Source organism: Eptesicus fuscus, chromosome 21 (genome assembly GCF_027574615.1).
Source record: "Eptesicus fuscus isolate TK198812 chromosome 21, DD_ASM_mEF_20220401, whole genome shotgun sequence".
Classification (NCBI taxonomy): Eukaryota; Metazoa; Chordata; class Mammalia; order Chiroptera; family Vespertilionidae; genus Eptesicus; species Eptesicus fuscus.
The window spans coordinates 8324193-8344469 of NC_072493.1; the positions used below are offsets into that span (position 1 = coordinate 8324193).

The 20277-nt window shown below is 50.5% G+C and overlaps 1 protein-coding gene and 2 non-coding genes across 4 annotated transcripts in view; 2 read left to right on the plus strand and 1 right to left on the minus strand.

Annotated features, from left to right (window-relative positions):
- The window catches only part of VAC14 (VAC14 component of PIKFYVE complex), a 95443-nt gene extending 76710 nt beyond the window's left edge, over nt 1-18733 (minus strand). For both annotated transcript variants that reach the window (XM_054710836.1, XM_008139987.3), the window contains exons 1-5: nt 18356-18733; nt 1863-2013; nt 1407-1574; nt 517-579; nt 56-163 (exon numbers count right to left, since the gene is read on the minus strand). In XM_054710836.1, coding sequence (XP_054566811.1) covers nt 56-163; nt 517-579; nt 1407-1574; nt 1863-2013; nt 18356-18459 — 594 coding nt within the window. In that variant the 5' untranslated portion in view covers nt 18460-18733. The remainder of the gene's footprint in view (nt 1-55; nt 164-516; nt 580-1406; nt 1575-1862; nt 2014-18355) is intronic.
- Nucleotides 4450-4520, plus strand: TRNAG-GCC (transfer RNA glycine (anticodon GCC)). Its single transcript has one exon. It is a non-coding gene; the product is annotated as a tRNA-Gly (tRNA).
- On the plus strand, nt 5162-5232 carry TRNAG-GCC (transfer RNA glycine (anticodon GCC)). Its single transcript has one exon. It is a non-coding gene; the product is annotated as a tRNA-Gly (tRNA).
- Nucleotides 18734-20277: the final 1544 nt, after the last annotated feature.

The window sequence follows — 20277 nt, forward strand, 5'->3', positions numbered from 1 at the left end:
GTGACCAAGCCCGAGGCTCGTCACGGCTGGAGAAGGTGCTGGGGCTGGCCCTTACCCAGGAGATGATGAACTGCCGGGCGTACTGGTTGTTGGAGTAAATCCTCTCCCGCAGCAAGGGGATGAAGCCCACCAGGTCAAACTTGTTGCTCTCCGTCACGATGTCCTGTGGATCAAAGGCTCGTGAGCTGCTCAGTGAGCCAGAGGCAGGGGCTGCCTGACCTGGCCCAAGTCCTGCCCAGGGCTGGCTCCAGGGGTCAGGCAGCCACAGAGGAAAATGGGTGACAGAACGGATCTGTATTTTGCTTGTGCTGGTGACATAAGTCCATACTCATCAAGCCCAGCCAAGTTAAGGATATACATCAATGAACTGTACATCAAAGAGTGACTTTTACTGCATGTAAATGAACAAATTTAAACAAATTAGGAAGAGTGTCTCAGTGATAGAATTTATAAGTTGTACAGACAGATGTGAGAAATAAGATTCTAGAAAGAAAAGTGGGAATCAAGTACAAATACCTTTAAAAGGCGGTCTAGCAGCTCAGATCCGCTTTTCACATTGGGGTCTGGGTCAGCAGCCAACTACGAGAGACACAGAGGAGAGAGATGGCAGAGGTCATGACATCTATGGAAAACCCACGGCCAAGGCCCTGGCGCAGCTTGGAACACTGAACGGGTTCCTCTTTTGGTGAATAAATCGAAGGAAGGTAGGGGAAGTGGGATGGGCGAAATGGGACCTGGCTAAGGAACTGAGATTGGGTGGCCATCCCGTTCTGTCAGGGACTTCTGGGACCTGCTGGAAGTCCCATCACCTGCTGCCCCTGGGTCAGGAGGCTGCTTCCTGTCGGCCTTCCTCAGGGTTTTGGAACTTAACTTGCTGGGTCCTTTCTCCACTCTTGGAGGAGGGGACCAAGGCAGCCGTGAGGCTGACACTCCAGCAGTGACTATGGCACCAGCCGGCAGCAGAGCTTGGTGCCTGGGAGGGAGCTCCACGAACTGAGCGCGGAGCTGAGGAGGGCCGTAGGGACGCCAAAGCCTTCCTCCATAGCGCTCCTCCTAGCGCTTACAGGCTAGTGCTCTCCTCACAGGGGAAATAGACTCTGTATACGGATGTACCATCTTCACCTTCTATAGGGAAGTGTAGGCTTTCCAAACTATCAGTTCCCCCTCCAATCTGCGGTGGACTGGTACTTTCATAAAATGCAGTAAGGGTAAATTAATAGGGAAATGGGAAAATAGGTAAATACAAGCCCATTAAAAACATCACTAGATCGAACAGACAAGTGTCCCTGGCAACTCTGTGCTTATCTGCTCGGCCTGCATCTGGGAAAAGGGGCCCAAGCACTCAAGTCCTGGAGGGTCCAGTTAGGTGGGTGGAGCGAGCTCAGCCCAGAGTGCGGAGCGGTCACCTTACTCAGCCCGTCAAAGAGCACGTTGAAGTGGGGCAGCACGGCGCCCCGGGCCACCTTGACGATGTTGTAGAGGGCCTCGCAGGCATAGTAGCGCAGCCTGCTGTCTGCGTCATTGAAGCAGGTCAGCACCGGCTCGATCAACTCCTTCAGGTAGAGCCCTGAGTCCTGGGGTGGGGAGGAGGAGAAACAGGTCAAAAAAGGCCCTAGCCCCTGCCCCCCCCAGCCCCCGGTGCCACCGGACATCCCAGGTCTTTGTGTGGGGCTAGGCTTAAAGACTCTTTGCAGGTTGGCCTCCCAGGATAGGGGCCAGGCCAGGGAATAAGGCTGCAAGACCTTGCTGCATTAGGTGTGGAGAGAATGGCAATAAAACACAGGTCTGCAAAGCCCTGTAGGGTCTCGGGTCAGAGTCAAGGCCATGGCTGGTGTGTCTGTCCCTCCAGGAGAAAGGCCCACCTTGCCCAGTGCGATGGAGCAGGCAGCCAGGCCGATGAGGCCCCCTTTCCGACTGTGGGGGTGCTGAGACAAGGCAAACTCCTGAGACAGGGTCTGGATCACATGCTTGATTTGCACGGTGTTGTTCTGGGCCACGAACTCCCGGACCAGCCTGGAGAGAGAGGGAGAGGGGCTGCAGGACCAGTGCAATCAGCCTATCCCAGCTGCTGCTCCAGGGCCTGGGCTGGCAGGAGGGGGAGAGATGACGGGTTTAGAGAGAGGAGTTGGGAGCAGGCATGTCAGGGTAGGCCTTTCCCAGGGCTGCTGCTGACTGGGAGGCGCTGGCTGGGTCACAGTTGTTCCCTATTCTGGGTCTCAGTTTCCCTTTGTGTACAACAGAATGAGGAACAGTGGAGCTATCTCCCTTCTGGGAATCTGACAGAATGCAAGTGAACGGGTCTCAGTTTCCCTTCGTGTACAACAGAATGAGGAACAGTGGCGCGATCTCACTTCTGGGAATCTGACAGAATGCAAGTGAACATCTTGTTGGGGAACAAAAACTACAATGCATTATCAGTTGATCAACCATCTTTATTCAACACTTGCTCAACCCTCCTTTCGGGCACACCAGAGGGCCAGAGGTTCTCTGGGTCTGAGTCAATATTTCCAGGGATGATGCTGAACCAGGTCCCCGTCCAATGGGCAAGATCCACACACAAACAAGCACGAAATTGTAGCAATGTGGCTACAGAAGCCACATTGATGCTACAGAAGCAAGATAAATGCATGGGCTGACTTTCTTGGGCTGACTGGCAGGTGCCATTTGAGTCATATCTTAGGAAGATCAATAGGCATTTTTCGGGTAAAGGGATAGGAAGGCATGGCGTCCTATCTCAGGGAAGGGAAGCAGAGGCAAGGAGCTCTGAAAAGACATGCATGCTTAGGGAAGGACGAGGAGTCTGGTGTGTGGAAGGAGTGACCAGACAGTTAAAGGAAACGACAAGCCGGTGCAGTTTGCCAGCAATGGGGTGACTCGCTCAGATCTGTGCTGAAATGCAGTGCTTCTGGGGGCAGCCCGGGAAGGCTGGGCTGACAGAAGGAAACTGAAAACCCCCACAGGAGAGCCCCACAGCCATGAGGGTCAGGAAGGAGAGGCTGCAGTATGGCCGAGGCATGGGAAAGAACAGGGAGGGACTGTTTTACTTTCTACAGAAAAGCATGAGAAGCCCATGTAACACGGGAGAGGAAGCATAGGTATGGCTCTGAGGTGTCTGCCTGGTGAGGGACGCTAATAGGGAGGAGGGAGGTCTGAGCTCATGGCGCCTGTGGTCTGAGGGCTGAGTAGGTGTTCACATAGTCAATAGGGGATGCTCCCAAGGCAGCCCTGCCCTGAGTGGAGGAGAATAGAGGAGGCTCAGGTCCATCGGGGACCAGTCTCTGTTTTCAGACCCCAGTGGACACTAAGGCCGAGACACTATGTCCTTCAGAAAGAGTATTAAGAAGCCCGAGATGGATGGGGAGGGACCAGTGTAGCAGGTGAAGGTGGGATGAGGGCGGTCTAGGGATTAGGGACTTTTCAAAGCAGCTGCCTAGACTCTGTCTGATCACTTTGTGCCCATCATGGCAGGTACACTGCTTGCCTGTTGCATAAATGGCAAGTTTGCTTGAAGAATTTTAAAGAACATCAAGTCCGAAAGGTATCAATTAATCTATGTGGTTCCTGCTCAGTGTCAGGAACCTGCTAGTAATTAGGGCTGTCCAAAGATAAATGTGCCACCCTATGAGGCAGTGACCATGCCTGCAAAAACGTTGTTCAATGAGGGGTTGGGCAGGGTTTGATAAAGATTTAATGCAGCAAGCTGAATGGGGCACCTATTCTGTGCCGGGCACTGTGCGAACAGGTGAACAAACTGGCTGGTTCCTGAGCCGGTGGATGTGAGAGCAGAGCTGGGCATGACAGGAAGGGGCTGTGCAATGGCCTGTGAGGTGCCTCTTCCTTTGATCTTTCGAGAATGAGATTCCACCAAGTCCATCCAGGTACAGACAGTCCTCGGGTTACGTTGGACTCGACGTATGTCACGTCGTTTCGAGGTTACGTCGCCATCTCCCATTTCTTTATAAAAAAAGTTCGGTCATTTCGACGTAGGTACATATGTGCTTTATGTTTATTATTTATTTACCACAAGTAAAGGTCAGGAATTGTTATCTTTCTTTTAACTTTTTTTTACTGTTTCACTTCATTACTGCTGTGTATGTGCTCCATGTGAGTGACGTAGGTGCTTATGTAGGTGGGTTCCGACTTACGGAGAAAATCGTGTGACGTTGCGCCGTAGGAACGGATCTCTAACGTAACCCAAGGACCTACTGTACTGAGGTTCTGGATAAATCAAGGGCCTCCGGGTGTAAACTCAATGTCAGTTTCATAGGTTCCCCCGCCCCTCCCAAAGCAGTATAAGGCCCAGCAAGGGTGGTTCTATATAAACCAGTCCGGCTTTCCAAACAGGACAAACCAGCCAGGTGAGGCCGACATCTGCTAGGCCTCTTCTGTGCCTCAATAAGATACAGTCCCTTGAGAAAAGCCCTGAAGATGCATCAGCAAATAGCTGGAGCATTGGTGGTTCAGTGGTAGAATTCTCGCCTGCCACGCGGGAGGCCCGGGTTCGATTCCCGGCCAATGCAGTGCTGTTCTTTTTGCCTTTCCCTGGCAGGTTTCCTCCTCACACAGAGATCCCGCTGGATCTCAACCTTGCCGGGCCTGCAGCAGCCCCAGGGCTGTGAATCTAACCAACTTCCCTCCTCAGCCAGTGCATGAACAGCATTAGGGTTCTCCAGAGGCACTGCTGGCTGTGGGACCGAGGCCTTCATGTCCTTCACCAGTGAGGGGTTTCCTGCTGCGCCCCCTCAACCTTGGCCAGCTTCCAGCAGGAAACTGTGGTGAAATCCGAGAACCTTAAAACAGCTCAACAAACGTGAACACGGAATGGGAGGACCCACCCCTTAGAGACATCAGAGGGGAGAAAGTCAACCAAGTTGCAATGTGCTTTTTGCTACTGAGGACTTGAGCTCTAGTTTCTGTCCTGAGGTCTGAAGGCACATCAAGCGCAAGAGCTCTCTCTCTCTCTCTCTCTCTCTCTCTCTCTCTCTCTCTCTCTCTCTCTCTCTCTCTCTCTCTCTCTCTCCTCTGCCGTAACATAAGCTTCCTGTTCTTCCAGCTGTGCTGATGTGGCAGGTTTAGAGCCTGGCCTTATGTTTTGAGTCAGTATATATCCAGTCAGGACTGGAATTAAAGGGAGGTGCTCACACAGCTGCTGACAGCTGGAGCATTGGTGGTTCAGTGGTAGAATTCTCGCCTGCCACGCGGGAGGCCCGGGTTCGATTCCCGGCCAATGCAGCAGCAAACTTTTTAAATCCTAGGAGGTTGAATTTGAGATCTCACACTGCCTAAAGAATTAGTGAATAGTCTGAGAGCTGAGAACGACTTGTATTCCACAAAAATCTAGAACCTTTGTTTCCTTGTTCTTGAGGAGTCCAGGGGGAAATCATCAAGGCCCCTGAGACAGCTGGCCTCCCCTGCAGCCCTGACAGCCTGCTGGGAACTCTGCCTGCCAAGAGCACACCCAAGGAGGCCGGGCCATGTTTCTGCTCTGCACAGGGCAGAGCAGCACCAGGGATGGGAGCGAGCGACTGGGAAGGGCACTCTTCCCGAGCCTCCGGGATACATTTCCTGCCCTCGAGAGGCTCAGGTGGAGTGTGGGGAGAGAACATAAGAGTTCACAAGGTTCGTGCAAAGCAGAGAAAGAAAACACCAGTGGTGAGGAGAGTGCAAGGTGAGGAGGGGACAGGCAGGAAAGAGAATGACTAGTATCTCTGGAGGGAAGGGAATTAGGTGTGGCTTCGTGAGGGCTAGCATTTGAGTGGGGTTCCGAGGGATGAGTAGGTGTTCATTCCGGAGTTGTTCAGGACCAAGCAGCCCAGACAGAGGAACAGCATGAACAAAGGCTCAGAGGATGGGAGAGGCATTTGGTTTGGCAGAGTAAGGGGCACAGGTGCAGGAGAGGTGGGGTCAGGGCTGGGGACGCTGCTGGGCCAAGGAACTGGAATTGAATTCTGGTGGCAGTAAGGAGCCCCGGAAGGTAAGAGTGATCTGCAATGGTGAGCGGTGCGGATTTGAATGGTGTTTAGGGAGCTCTGAGGACCACAAAGTCTTACAGGACTGAATGGTGAGAGTATGAGGAACAGGGCTGTAATGTTGGGGTGACAGCTTGTAAGAGCAATGGGTTCTCTGGGAGGAGATGGGGAAGGGGGATCTTTGTGCTTACCACTTCCCCAACTGTGCAGGCCCAGCAGCACCTTTCTCATTTGCTCTACATCAGCTGGAAGGCCTCGTCCACCCTGAATCCAGGGCTTAACTCAGGACACCCCAGGCCACTACTGAAATCCTGAGGTCCCAGAACCCCAAGTCTCTACTGTCTGCACCTTGAACTTAGGAACAGAAAAGTCTCATGTCCAGGAAGACAAGACAAACACTGACAGTGGTTCCCTCTGGAGGGGAAACTGTGAGAACACGTTCTCACCAATACCATCTGCTCAGAGAGCTCTGAGCCAACCTCTGGGCCACAGCAGGAAGGGCTGTGCCATGAATCAAGCCCACACTCCTTACCTGGCACTCAGGGCCAGGCTTCCCTCTCTAGTCTCAACGCCCAGACGCCCAGCATCACTTTCCACTCCAGCCAGACTCGCCTTCTCTCTGGGCCCAGCTCATTCTACTCCTTACACACTTCCCTTCTGCCCCACATCCTACCCAGCCTCAGAGCCCAGCTCAAATCCACCCCACTTTTCCTGACCATCCCAGGAAGAGCTCACTCCTCGGAACACTGAAGGACTCAGGACCCCTCATTTTGGGCCCAATGAGGCACTGGTGAAGCCACCGATTCCTTCTCCTGCGTACATTTCTGTCTCCACAGCTCCCTGAGGACAGACCGGCGCCGGGATTCCTGCATCTCTGAACACAGTGAGTGAAGAATCAGTAAGCACCCACCGGGGATGGATCCGTGACAGCCAGCAGGCTGCAGGACGGCACAACTTGCAGGGCAAACACAGGCAAAGCTCTGCTGCCGCGCTGGTGACACTAGAGGGGGGATCTGCTAAGCTAAATCTAACCTGTTGGGGTAATCAGTACTGTTTTCAAATGGTCCTAAGCCCTTAGTGTTATAACTCAAGTTATCTTTTTAAAAAAATATATATTTTTATTGATTTCAGAGAGGATGGAAGAGGGAGAGAGAGAAACATCAAAGATGAGCATCATTGATTGGCTGCCTCCTGCACGCCCCCTACTGGGATCGAGCCTGCAGACTGGGCATGTGCCCCTGACCGGGACCCTTCAGTTTGCTGGTTCTATCCACTGAGCCAAACCAGGTAGGGCATAATTCAAGTTATCTTTACCGGGATCCCAAAATGCACACTGAGAATGGCCCTGAAGGACATCTGCCCAGGGGTGAAGGGTGCTCTAAGCCTTCTCCAGGGGCTCCAAAGCTGCCCGTCAGCAGGACCTGGCCTCTGCTTCCCAGGCACATGGAGAGGGAAGAGCGCAACTACAAAGGGCGGCAGAACAAGGGCCCGCCTCGTCTCTCTTCAAAAGACCACACCGTCTCCTCTTTCATCTCCCGGTGGCGAGCCACAGGTGGGGGGTCTGAAGCCGAACTAGTTTTGAAGTTAATACTTGGCTCAGAGACTTTCACGCTCACAAATGCCTGGGACCTTCATTGACGTAAAGGTCACAGGCGTCACTGTTTCATCTGTCAGAGAGAGACTGCTTCCTCTCACGTTGAGAACGCTGGCTGCCGAAGTGCCCATGGAGGTGGCAGAGCGCCTCCATTCTCCACTGGCCAGAGGTGTCCCAGGACCGTAGAAGCCACCTTTCCCCAAGCCTGTGATAGGCCCCAACCCCACAGTGCAAAGTGCCACACCACCCACCCGCTCCCTGATAGGAGGAGGAGCCACAGGCAGGGTACGACCTTCAGAATCATCATCAGCCAAAGGAGAGCCTGGGGTCATCATCTCAGCAACACAACCACAGTCCCTCACTGGACCCCTGAAACCCTGCCTCAGGGAAAGCGAGTCCTTTTCCTGAGGTCATGGAGGATCAGAACCCTTGATGCACCTACAAAGCCCATGCCCTTTCAGCTGTGGCCCAGCTCCTCTCTCCCATCTCCTAAACCAGTTCAGCTGCACGGTGGCCCTGAGTGAGATGCAGCTTTCCCCACACATTTCCCCACACTGGTCAGCGAGTACAGATGAGGTCCTTTGACATGGGGCCCTAGGGCTGTTTCTACTGTGAAGGTAGGAAATAGGTAATCATTTGCTGAGCACTTACTATATCCAAGTAATGTGCTAGATGCTTCACATGCATTACCTAATTTAAGCCTTCAACCAACCACTGAATTAGGTGATACTCTAATACCCACTTTACAGATGGAGAAACTGAGGCTCAGAGACATTCAGAAACACTCGGGATTACACCACTTACAGATGGTAGGTGGAGGCATGAAACCTAGGTTTTTCTGACGCCAAGGTCTAAAATCTTATCCACTATGCTATACTGTCCCCTTCCTCACATGTCAGAGCTCCCATCTGCTGGATGCCTACTGGGTGCCAGGCACTTTACGTTGACTATTTCATTTCACCCCAATCCCTTTTTATTTGGTGATGTCCAAATGTCCCAGCCAGTACGTGGCAGAGGTTTTTGCCACTGCATTCATGTTCCTATGCCTTCAGAGGAGACAACCTTGGTCGAAAGGTGGGGCTAATAATTTCCATGATTTTGCCTGTTTTGGGAGAATTAAAGAAGATAGTGCATGTAATGAACTGTGCATTGCACATCCCATCTAATAAAAGAGCAATATGCAAATTGACCATCACTCCAACACACAAGATGGCTGCCCCCATGTGGTCAAAGATGGCTGCCCCCATGTGGACACAAGATGGCCAGCAGGGGAGGGCAGTTGGGAGGGACCAGGTCTGCAAGGGAGGGCAGTTGTGGGTGATCAGGCCAGCAGGGGAAGGCAGTTGGGAGGGTTCAGGCCTGCAAGGGAGGGCAGCTGTGGGTGATCAGGCCAGCAGGGGTGATGTTGGGAGGGACCAGGCCTGCAAGGGAGGGCAGTTGGGGGCGATCAAACATGCAGGGGAGGGCAGTTAGGGGTGACCAGGCCAGCAGAGGAGGGAAGTTGGGAGCGACCAGGCCTGCAAGGGAGGGCAGTTGGGGGCGATCAAACATGCAGGGGAGGGCAGTTAGGGGTGACCAGGCCAGCAGAGGAGGGAAGTTGGGAGCGACCAGGCCTGCAGGGAAGGGCAGTTGGGGGGACTAGGCCTGCAGGGGAGGGCAGTTAGGGGTGACCAGGCCTGCAGGGGAGGGCAGTTAGGGGCAAACAGGCTGGCAGGGGAGAAGTTAGGCATCAATCAGGCTGGCAGGGGAGTGGTTAGGGGGTGGTCAGGCTGGCAGGCAGAAATGGTTAGGGGCAATCAGGCGAGCAGTTGGGAGCCAGCAGTCCTGGATTGTGAGAGGGATGTCTGACTGCCCGTTTAGGCCTGATCCTACCGGGGGTCCCAGACTGGAGAGGGTGCAGGCAAATTTTGTGCACCGGGCCTCTAGTCCTATATAATAAAAGGGTAATATGCAAATAGACCAAATGGCAGAACAACTGAACAACCAATCAAAGCATAATATGCTAATGATATGCTAAAGCTGCTCAACCGCTTGCTATGACATGCACTGACCACCAGGGGGCAGACAGCTGACTGGTTGACCAGTTGCTATGACATGCACTGACCACCAGGGGGCAGATGCTCCGACCTGTAGGTTAGCTTGCTGCTGGGGTCCGGCTGATCAGGACTGAGTGAGATGGGCCGGACTGCCCTGGAGCTCTCCCGTGACCCCTCCCCTACCCGATAATGCACTGGTGGGGTCCCTCAGCCTGGCCTGAGCCCTCTCACAATCCGGGACCCCTCTGGGGATTGTCAGAGAGCTGGTTTCAGCCCGGTCCCGCAGGCCATTCCCCTTGGGAGGACGCCAGACACAGGGCTCATGGTTGGTGAGCACTGCTGTGGCAGCAGAAGCCTCTCCAGATCGGGACTGAATGGGCACAAGCCTGCGGCAGGCACAGTGGGGCTGGGATGAGCAGGGACAGCAGGTAGGAGCTGCAGGCGGCGTTGGACTGTGGGTTTTGGCCTGATCGCTGCAGGCCACCCAGAGGGACCCTACCCGTGCACAAATTTGTGCACCAGGCCTCTAGTCTATATATATATCTATATAAATATATATATATATATATATATAAAGCCTAAGCAACCGAATGACCAGTAAACCGGTTACTATGATGCACACTGACCACTAGGGGACAGATGCTCAACGCACAGGGTCAGGCTCCTTCCTGTCTGGATCCGGCCTGTGGGGATCGGGCTCCCACCTGTCTGGATCCGGCCTGCGGGGATCGGGCTCCCTTCTGTCTGGATCTGGCCTACGGGGATCGGGCTCCCTCCTGTCTGGATCCGGCCTGCGGGGATCGGGCTCCCTCCTGTCTGGATCTGGCCTGCAGGGATTGGGCTCCCTCCTGTCTGGATCTGGCCTGCGGGGATCGGGCTCCCTCCTGTCTGGATCAGGCCTGCAGGGTTCGGGCTGAAACTAGCTATCTGATATCCCCTGAGGGGTCCTGGATTGTGCGAGGGCACAGGCCAGGCTGAGGGACCCCACCAGTGCACGAATCCATGTACCGGGCCTCTAGTGCTCATATAACAGTACTAGAGGCCCAGTGCACGAAATTCGTGCACTCGGGGGGGGGGTCCCTCAGCCCAGCCTGTGCCCTCTCACAGTCGGGGAGCCCTTGGGGGATGTCTGAGTGGAGGTAGGAGAGGTTCCCGCCATCACCGCTGCGCTTGCCAGCCGTGAAACTGGCTTCTGGCTAAGTGGCGCTCACCCTGTGGGAGTGCACTGACCACCAGGGGGTAGCTCCTGCATTGAGCATCTGCCCCCTGGTGGTCACTGTGTGTCATAGCGATTGGTTGTTCCACCTTTTGGTCGATTTGCATATTAGCCTTTTATTATATAGGATTAGTGCAAAGTCAGAATTAAAGAAACAAACTGTGATCGTATACACACCACACAAGATCAGGCTCATTCACTCAATGTTGACTGAGAACCTTCTATGCTCCTGGTTCTAAAAATAATAGAAAAAGATAAATCCAGAGTTGTGTTTATTCCTGTGTCATAAAACTTACAGCATGGATTTGGGGCCCCTGCCTTTTTTCCCCCTGGCAGGTCCAATTATCCATCCCAGTTCTCTAAGTAACATGCTGTACTCAGACGGCATATTCAGACAGCAATTTCCCAAAGAGAATCTAGGTAAATGTCTCCTCCATCTACTGATCGTTTAAGTAATTTGGCTTCCATTTGCTCACTAGTCTCCAATAATTGAATGGGAAAAGCAGAACACCTGCCTCTGAGGAAGGGCCAAAGGCCTGCTGGAAAGGCCTAAGAGTTAGCTGACAACATATACTAGGCATTAATTAGATATAATCAGTGGGGAAACTATAAAGGAGAGCCAAGTCAGAGACAGCAGGAGACATGTTGGATTTCACGTGACAATTGGGACAACTTAATGGGTGCTTCCCTCACACTGTAACAAAATACTATAGGCATTCTTATTTTTTAAAACTAAGATATAACTGACACACCATAAGTCCATTCTTTTAATATGTACAATTCAGTGGTTCTTAGTATGTTCATAAAGTTGTGCAACCATTACCACAATTTTAGAACATTTTTATCATCCTAAAAATAAACCCTGTACCCATTACAAGTCACTCCTCATTTTCCCCTAACACCCTCCCACTAAGCCCTAGGCAACCAACTACTCATCTACTCTGTCTATGGATTTGCCTATTCTAGATATTTCATATAAATAAAACCATACAATACACAGCCTTTTGTGATGGCTTCTTTCATTTAGCGTAATGTTTTCAAGGTGCATTTATTTAAAAGGAGGAAACTGAGGATCAGGGAGGTTAAACCAGAGTTCACCAACTCAAATGCTTGCAGGGGCCAGGCAGGAGGTACAAGTGAAAAGGCCAAGGGATGTAAGACAGGGTGTGGTGAATTTGCCCACACAGGAAGCAAACTGGGAAGCCCATGCCCTGGCTGGGAAGGGGAGGCCCTTAGGTTCCCAGATCTGCTATATGGGAGTGTGGGCCCCACAGAGCAACAATGGAGAAATTTCTCAATTTACTTTAAAGAAAAATTGATTTCAGAGAGGAAGGGAGAGGGAGAGATAGATAGAAACATCAATGATGAGAGAGAATCATGGCTGCCTTCTGTATGCCCCCCTTCGGGGATGAAGCCTGCAACCCACGCATGTGCTCTGACCAGAAATCAAACTGTGACCTCCTGGTTCATAGGTCGATGCTCAACCACTGGGCAACACTAGCTGGGCGAAACTTCTCAATTTAAAATACCCTGTGATCCAGGCCAAGTCAAACAGGCTTGCTGAGAATCCCACTGCTAATACAGAGCTGAGTGGGTGGAGTTCTGACCCACACTCCAAAAATTGCCTTAAGCCACTTGGTAATAAGTATGTCTCCCCACAGAGGGGGTAGGCTCCAAAGAACAGTTCAACCTTTATCTAATCACAGAGTGCCAGGGATCCCTGTTCCCCACGCCCACCACCAGCAAGCAAGAACCCATGATTCGGAAGCTCTAATCCCACAAGCTGACTCCTGGGCTTCAGTGTTCTCAAAGGGCATGGCCTGGGCATCTCCATCTGTGGGCTTTTGGAACTCAACGTTCAGGAACACTAGAGACTTGGCATTCCTGGTTACCAAGAGGGGCATCATCTCCTCCAGCTGCAGTGAGGGGGCCCAGCCACCACCCTGTGCAACACAGTACCCCAAGCGGAGCAAAAAGCACCCTCAACAGAGCGAGCTGAGTGCCTGCTGGTATTTCTCCCCACACTCAACTCTCCTGGAGAGCACAGCCTGGGTCTGACCAACTTTTTGTCAGGACTGATCAGACTATATTCCCTGAAATTGAGAGCCCACAAAACCTGAAACAGCCACTCTAAAATCTTAGCCTAAGTGCCGTATCCTTTAGAAAACTGTGTGGAGCATGTTAGAGCGAGCCTGTGGGGGTAAAAGCTCTCCAGGATTGTGCACAACAGGCTCACACATTTAGCCATCTGATCCTGGTCACGGAACACAGCCCGGTCTTGAGATTCTAGAGTCTAGGGGTCCTTCAGTTGAGCCAAGCACCCATCTCGGCATTTTTAGTGTCTGAGAGGTCTGCCATCACCCTCTCTTATTCAGAATTTCAATCCCTCGTTGAAATACCATATGCAGTATTGGCTCTGTCACCTGAGCAGATGGACTTTGGAAAACTGAAAGTGGCAGTTAAAACAACCACGGAGATGTTCAAGTGTGAAAACATTTAAAAAAAAATACTCACCCAAAGATATGGCTTTTAAAAATCGATTTTAGAGTGAGAGGAAAGGGGGAGGAGGAGAGAGATAGGGAGAAAGAGAAAAACAAACATTGATGTGAGAGAGAAACATGGATCAGTTGCCTCCCGTACTCACCCTGACCTGGGATTAAACCTGAAACCTTTGGTATGGCATGATGCTCCAACCAATTGAACCCATCCAGCCAGGGCTCAAGTGTGAAAATTTTAATATGAAATATATGTCCCCTTTTTGAACAATATCATCAGGCCCCATTCCCTGATAAATATTCATCAGTGAACCAAGCTATAATGGAAAGAACCAGAAGTGCTTCCTCTGACCTATTATAACAAAATCATTAGAAACTGACAAAATGTCTTTTGGTCGCTGCAGAAAAGAATCCAAAGTAGTTCTCCAGTCACAGCCCCCTCTCCCCCCATGGCCTGGCCTGGAGCACCTGGGAGGACTTCTCCGTGTCCCTGCTGCAGGGCACCATCCCCCCCAAGGCTGACTATAGCCTGCAAGTGTACTTCCAACCCTCCAAACCCATCAGCATCAAGAAGGCGATTCGGTTGGAGGTGAGGCTTCACCCATCTTCAGACTTGGTCGTCAAAATGTGTACACATTGGGATCTCTGACACACACACTGCCAACACATACACACTAAGCCAGGTCTCCTCCATCTAATCCTCATTCAGCCCCCAACCCACAGTATCTTGCTCTGCACACACTGTAAGCTCCCTAAAGGCAGTCTTGTTTGTAGCTGATGTCCCAATGTTAAGAACGGAGCAGTCAATCAATGCAGAGTAAATGAATGAATGAATGAATGAACGAACGAATGATGTTACTATCCCTAGGTGAGCATTAGGTTCCTGATTTCACACCCCAAACCCAGTCACCCCTCAGATTCCTATCCTAGGAAGTGTCACCCTCCACCCAGTTGCTCCCACAGATACCTAAGAATCATCCTTGATTCCCCCCATTTCCTGATGGCTTCCCTTCCAACCTAGTCCTCCAACAAGTCTTGTCAACTCCGTGTTCCAGTGTGTCTTCTGTGCATCCACTTCTCTGTCTACACTGCCACTAACACCCTCGTCCAGGCCACCTGCAGTATCTCTCACCTGGCCTTCGGCACAGGCTTCCTAACTGGTTTCCCTCTTCACATTCCCACAAGTGTCCAGAGCAGTGGTCGCCAACCTTTCGGATCTCACAGACCACCGGTGGTCCGGGGACCAATGGTTGGCGATGCTGGTCCAGAGAGAACACGAAAATGTCAGTCATTCTCCTTCCTAACACACTCTGCTGGCTTCCACTTGCAGTGAGAATAAAGCGCGGGGTTCTCACCTGCCTCCAGGCCGTGCCTGCCTCTGTATCTGCATCTCACTCGCCCCTAGCTCTCACCCACTGGCTCCCGTCACATGGTCTCTCAGCTTTTTTCTGACGTCCTTAGGCTCTGTGGGGAGCTGGCTTCCCTTTTTGGGGAAAACTACTCATTGTGGTTGGGAAAACTTTTGAGCCAGATGAACCTGGGTTTTTAAAGTAGGTTCTAGCTGTGAAACCTTCAAGATTACTTGACCTCAAGGAGTCTGTTTCCAAATTTGTGAAATGGGATAACACTTTCTAGCTCATAGGACAGTCATGCAAAATAAATGAGATGAGGGGTGTACAATGGTCAAACAAAAGGAAGCTTCTCTCTCCTTCTCCCTACAAATCAGGCAAACAGCCCTTTACATGTGCTGACTTTATTTTTTATTTATTTTTTTAAAAATATATTTTTTTTATTGATTTCAGACAGGAAGGGAGAGGAAGAGAGAGATAGAAACATCAATGATGAGAGAGAATCATTGATCGGCTGCCTCCTGCATGCCCCATACTGGGGGGTCGAGCCCGCAACCCAGGCATGTGCCCTTGACTGGAATCGAACCTGGGACCCTTCAGTCCACAGGCCGACGCTCTAATCACTGAGCCAAACCAGCTAGGGCAACACATGATAACTTAAAAAAAAATCACTGTTATGGACTGAATTTTGTGGCCCCCTCCAATTCATATGTTGAAGTCCTAAATCCCACTGTGACTGCACAGTGGTCCCCTTATCCACGATTTCACATCCCACAGTTTCAGTAACCCGTGGTCAACTGTGGTCTGAAAATACTAAACGGAAAATCCCAGAAATGAGCAACCCATAAGTTTTAAATTGTTTGCCGTTCTGAGTAGTGTGAAATCCTGTGCTGTCCCGCCTGAGACGTGAATCATCCCTTTGTCCAGTGTATACAGCGATATGTACAGTACAATAAGAAATTTTGAGAGAGACCAAATTCACATAACCTTATACAGTGTATTATAATTGTTCTATTTTATTATTAGTTATTGTTAATTTCTTACTGTGCCTCATTTATAAACTAAACTTTATCACACATATGTATTTACAGGAAAAAACTTAGTATATATGGAATTCGGTACTACCTGCGGTTCCAGGCATCCTCTGGAGGTCTTGGAACGTATTCCACGTGGGTAAGGGGGGGCTACTATAGTCTAAGGAACTTACCAAACAGGACACTCCTCATCCCAAATATGACTGAAGGCTAGAAACTGACTGTAGGGTCTTCTAGGCCAGTGCTTCTCAAACTTTCACATGCACACAAATCACCCAGGGATCCTGTGAAAATCATCTTCTGATTCACAGGTCTGGGGGAAGGCTGGCGAATCTCTGTCTAACAAGCTCCGAGGAGAGCCCAATACTGCCGGTCTGTGGGCTACGCTTTTGACTAGCAAAGCCCTTAGACTGCAATGTTATTTCCTCACTGAAAATGTATGGCCATCCATTCATTTAGACGCCAACTGTCAAATACCACCAGACGCTGTGCTAAGTGCTGAGGATAAATACAACAGGGTTTCTGCTCTTAAGGAGTTCCTAGTTCAGTTAAGGCCATTGGGGGTTTCTCTAAATTCCACAAAACAAGGGCAATGTCAAATACAAATTGAACCCAATTAAAAACAAAACCCTTACAGGACGGCTTGCAGAATGAAAGCACTTACACAAGTTGTGCTGCAGGCAACAATAGTGCTGAGAGAAATGCCTCTATTCAGGGGCTCAACAGATGATTCAAGCAATGATCAAACCAGACATTCCTGAGAAGCAGAGTGAGTGATGGACAAAACCAGATGTCAATGTATCTTCAAAGCCAATAGAACCCATGGACATGGAGGCATGTCTATACATCACCTCTGCTCTCTTACTCAGTATAGCAATACTCAACATTGAGAGTTGCCAGCATTAGTGACAGTCAGGGTATAATCAAGAAGCAGTCAAGAAATTAGTCCTTGATGAGAGAAGAAGCTAGGTGGTTCTGGACATATTGAATGTTAGAGCTGAATGGGAGGGTCCTCTTAGCAAAGTGCAAGCTCTTTAGTTGAAGAGGAAACTAAAACGCAAAGCAGTTCAGGCTGTGGTTCTCAATCTGGGCAATTTTGCACCCCCAGGGGACATTTGGCAAGGCCTGGAGACACCTTTGGTTGTCACAACTGATGGAGTGCTATTGGTATCTAGTGGGTAGAGACCAGGGATGCTGCTCAAATTCCCATAATACACAGGGCAGCCCACCACTACCAAGAATGATCTGTTCCAAAATGTCAATAGCGCTGAGGTTAAGAAACTGTGAGTTAAGGAATTTGCCCAAGGTCAAAGAATGAATGTCATGCCCTGGCCAGGTGATTCAGTTGGTTGGAGCATTGTCTCCTATGCCAAAAGGTTGCTGGTTCGGTTCCCGGTCAGGGCATATACCTAGGTTTTGGATTTGATCCCCAGTTGGAGGGCAAGTGGGAGGCAGTTGATCGATGTTTCACTCTCATATTGATCATTCTTTCTCACATCGATGTTTCTCTCTCTCCCAAATTGATAAAAAAACATATCCTTGAGTGAGGATAAAAAAGAAAAAAGAATGAGTGTCACATTATGGACTAGATCAGAGCTGTCCAACAGCATTCTACAATGATGAAAATGTTTTAAAATATGCACCGTCCATTATGGTAGCCAAATAGCACGTGGCTACTGAGCATTTGAAATACGGGCAGTGTGACTGAGGAACCGGATTACATTTTTTAATTTTACCTTCAATAATTTAAATGTAAATAGCCACACATGGCCAATGGCTACCCTACCGGACAGGGCAGAAATACAACCCACATTCCGTAACTCCCAGGCTGGTGTTCTTGCAGTTCCACAGCCTGCGTCTTTCCACTCTTCTGAAATCCCCCACTCAACCACCTGACTTTATCACAAAGATCTGACTGGAAGAAAACAAAAACGTAAAACAGTAGAAGAAAAATCGTAATAACACATTGCCAGTTAAAGATTTTGTTTTGTACACTGGGAAATAAAGCACACTGTCCTATCATGGTTACACACACATATAATAAGACTGCAGAAGCAAGAAAGATCAAATTATTCCTACTTCCACTTGCAAGGAAGGGTGACATGACAGAGATCAAGTAAACAGCCCTTTGAACCTTGAGATCTTGAGGTTTCGAACCTGATTTTTCCACGTGGTCACCTAACTGTCCCTTTCACTTCTCAGAATGAGTCAGAAATAAGGCAGGTCAACTCGTTAGCAAATTCTCATGCTTCCCACCTCCCTCCCATCACACTGAGGACGCATGTGCCAGGCACTGTGCTAAGCACTAAGCATACGTCATGTCACTTCATTCTCACTGCAGCCGTATGCTCAACACATACATTATGTCACTTCATTCTCACTGCAGCCTTAAGCACTACATATACCTTATGTCACTTCATTCCCACGGCAGCCTTTTGGGCACCAGGGGGTTAAATAACTTGGCCCAAGTCACACAGCCAGTCAGAAGCAAAGCTGGGACTCCCAATCTCCTGCTCTTGAACACAGCGCTGAAGGCTAGACCTGGGGCGGCAACACTGGCAGAAAGGCGTGCGCTGTCCCCCCAGGGAGCTGGGCGCCCGCGTAGCCGGGGCGGGTCCCGCCTCCGCTCCCGCGCCCAACCCTGGATGCCCGCGGCACTCACTTCTCGATCTCCAGCGCTGCCACCTTCCGCTTTTCGTAGAGCTTGTCATTGAGGGCGCGCACGATGTTGGGCGTGAGCGGCGCGAAGTCCTTCTCGGGGTTCATGGTGGCAACTCGGGGTGCCCCCCGGAGCCCCGCGACTCCTCAGCCCGCGACTGCCCGGGCTGCGCCGGGGACCAGGGGAGTCTGCGGCTCCGCGCTGCCTCCGGCGCTGGCTCATGGGCCACGCCGCCCCGGCCCGCCTGCCTCGCTCCGCCGCGCGCGCCGATTCGGAACCTGGGCCTGGACCCCGCCCCCGTACACCTGTCCCCAGCGACTCACAGGACCAGCTCCTGCCGGGCACCTGCCGCGCTCAAGGGGCAGCGGCCATGTTACACCGCTCACGTGACTCCGCAGCCGCTTCCGCCTTCCGCCTCAAAGACCCGCCCCTCTCCAGCCACGCCCCTCACGCAGGCCCATCGTGGGTTGGCCACGCCCCCGAGGCCCCGCCTCCTCCTCTCACACTCCCGCCTTCCATTCCCCCCTCCCTCCCATTGCCTGAGTCAGGTTTGAGGCCTGATGGGTGGGGTGGGTATCCTTTGCTCTTAACTTCCCGCAGGTGGTAGGCTCGGGGCATAGTGGGCTTCTGCAGACGCTTGTGAGAAAGAAGGGGCTCTGGGAGCATGACTTAGCATAATTTATTCAATACTCACTGAATCCACCAGTTCATTCACTACTTAATCATTGATTTCGCATATGCCAATGTTTCCCAAATTGGAGTGACACCATCATGATTGTTGCCATATTCTAGCCACTTATTTTAAAAATATTTTTCTCAAATCAACTCACTTGAAATCTTAAATTCCTATTTTATCCTTGCTTATGACCTAAAATCATGAGTTTGAATAGCTGTATATTTTTCTAAAACATTAAAATGAATTCTCAATAAAAAACAGAACTACCGGTCTACCACCTAAAATCTCAGGTACCAAACAGTGGCTGTCACCCCACCATTTGGGAATGGAAATGTGTTTACCATGCTCTGATACCTGAAAGGGCTAGATTCCAGACAGCAGAAGGCCCAAATCTGGGTGTAAGTCCTCAGATGGAGCCACTATAAAGCAGCCCCTCCAAGTGCAATGTCACACTAAATGGTGGGGCATAAATTGAAGCTATGTGTTAAGTTTTTAAAAAGCACTTTCTGGATGTCGTGTGGCTAAAGATGCAGTAACAGTGAGATGCATCAGTGTTTCTTATTGTAACCTTCTACAGTGGACAGGGACTTAGGACAAGGGCTAGACCACAGTAGAGCCCAATGAGTATTAAATATGAACATAACACACGGCGGTACTTTTTTCTGAGTGAAAGGTACGCTTCTAAAGCTTAGAACAATCTTGGAAATAGAGTATTACCCTCAATCCATAGATTAGAATTTATGGAACACAAGTAAGGGGCTATGGTAGGCAGAATTCTAAGATGGCTCTCAAGATTCCCACCCCTTTGGGTACATGCCCTGTATAATCCCTTCCCCTTGAGTGTTGCCAAGACTTGTAAATATGATGGGCTGTCACTCTAGCAATTATTATGTTATATAGCAGAAGGGATTTTGCAGATGTAATTAAGGTCCCTAATCAGTTGGTTTTGATTAAAAGGGCGATTATCCTGGGTGGGTCTGACCTAATCAGGTGAGGTCTTAAAAGAAGTTAGAAGGGATTTCAAATGAGAGAGAGATTCTCTTTGTGGTCTTGAAGAATAAACAGTAACAACAGTGAAATGTCTATGATGGGCCATGTAGTGAGGACCTTAGTGTGGTCTCTAGTTGCTAAGAGTGGTTCCCTGTTGCCAGTTGCCAAGAAAGGGAGGACTTCAGTCATATGGCTGCAAAGAAATACATTTTGTTAACACAGCGAGGGAGCTTGGAAGTGGGTCTTTCCCTAGTTGAAC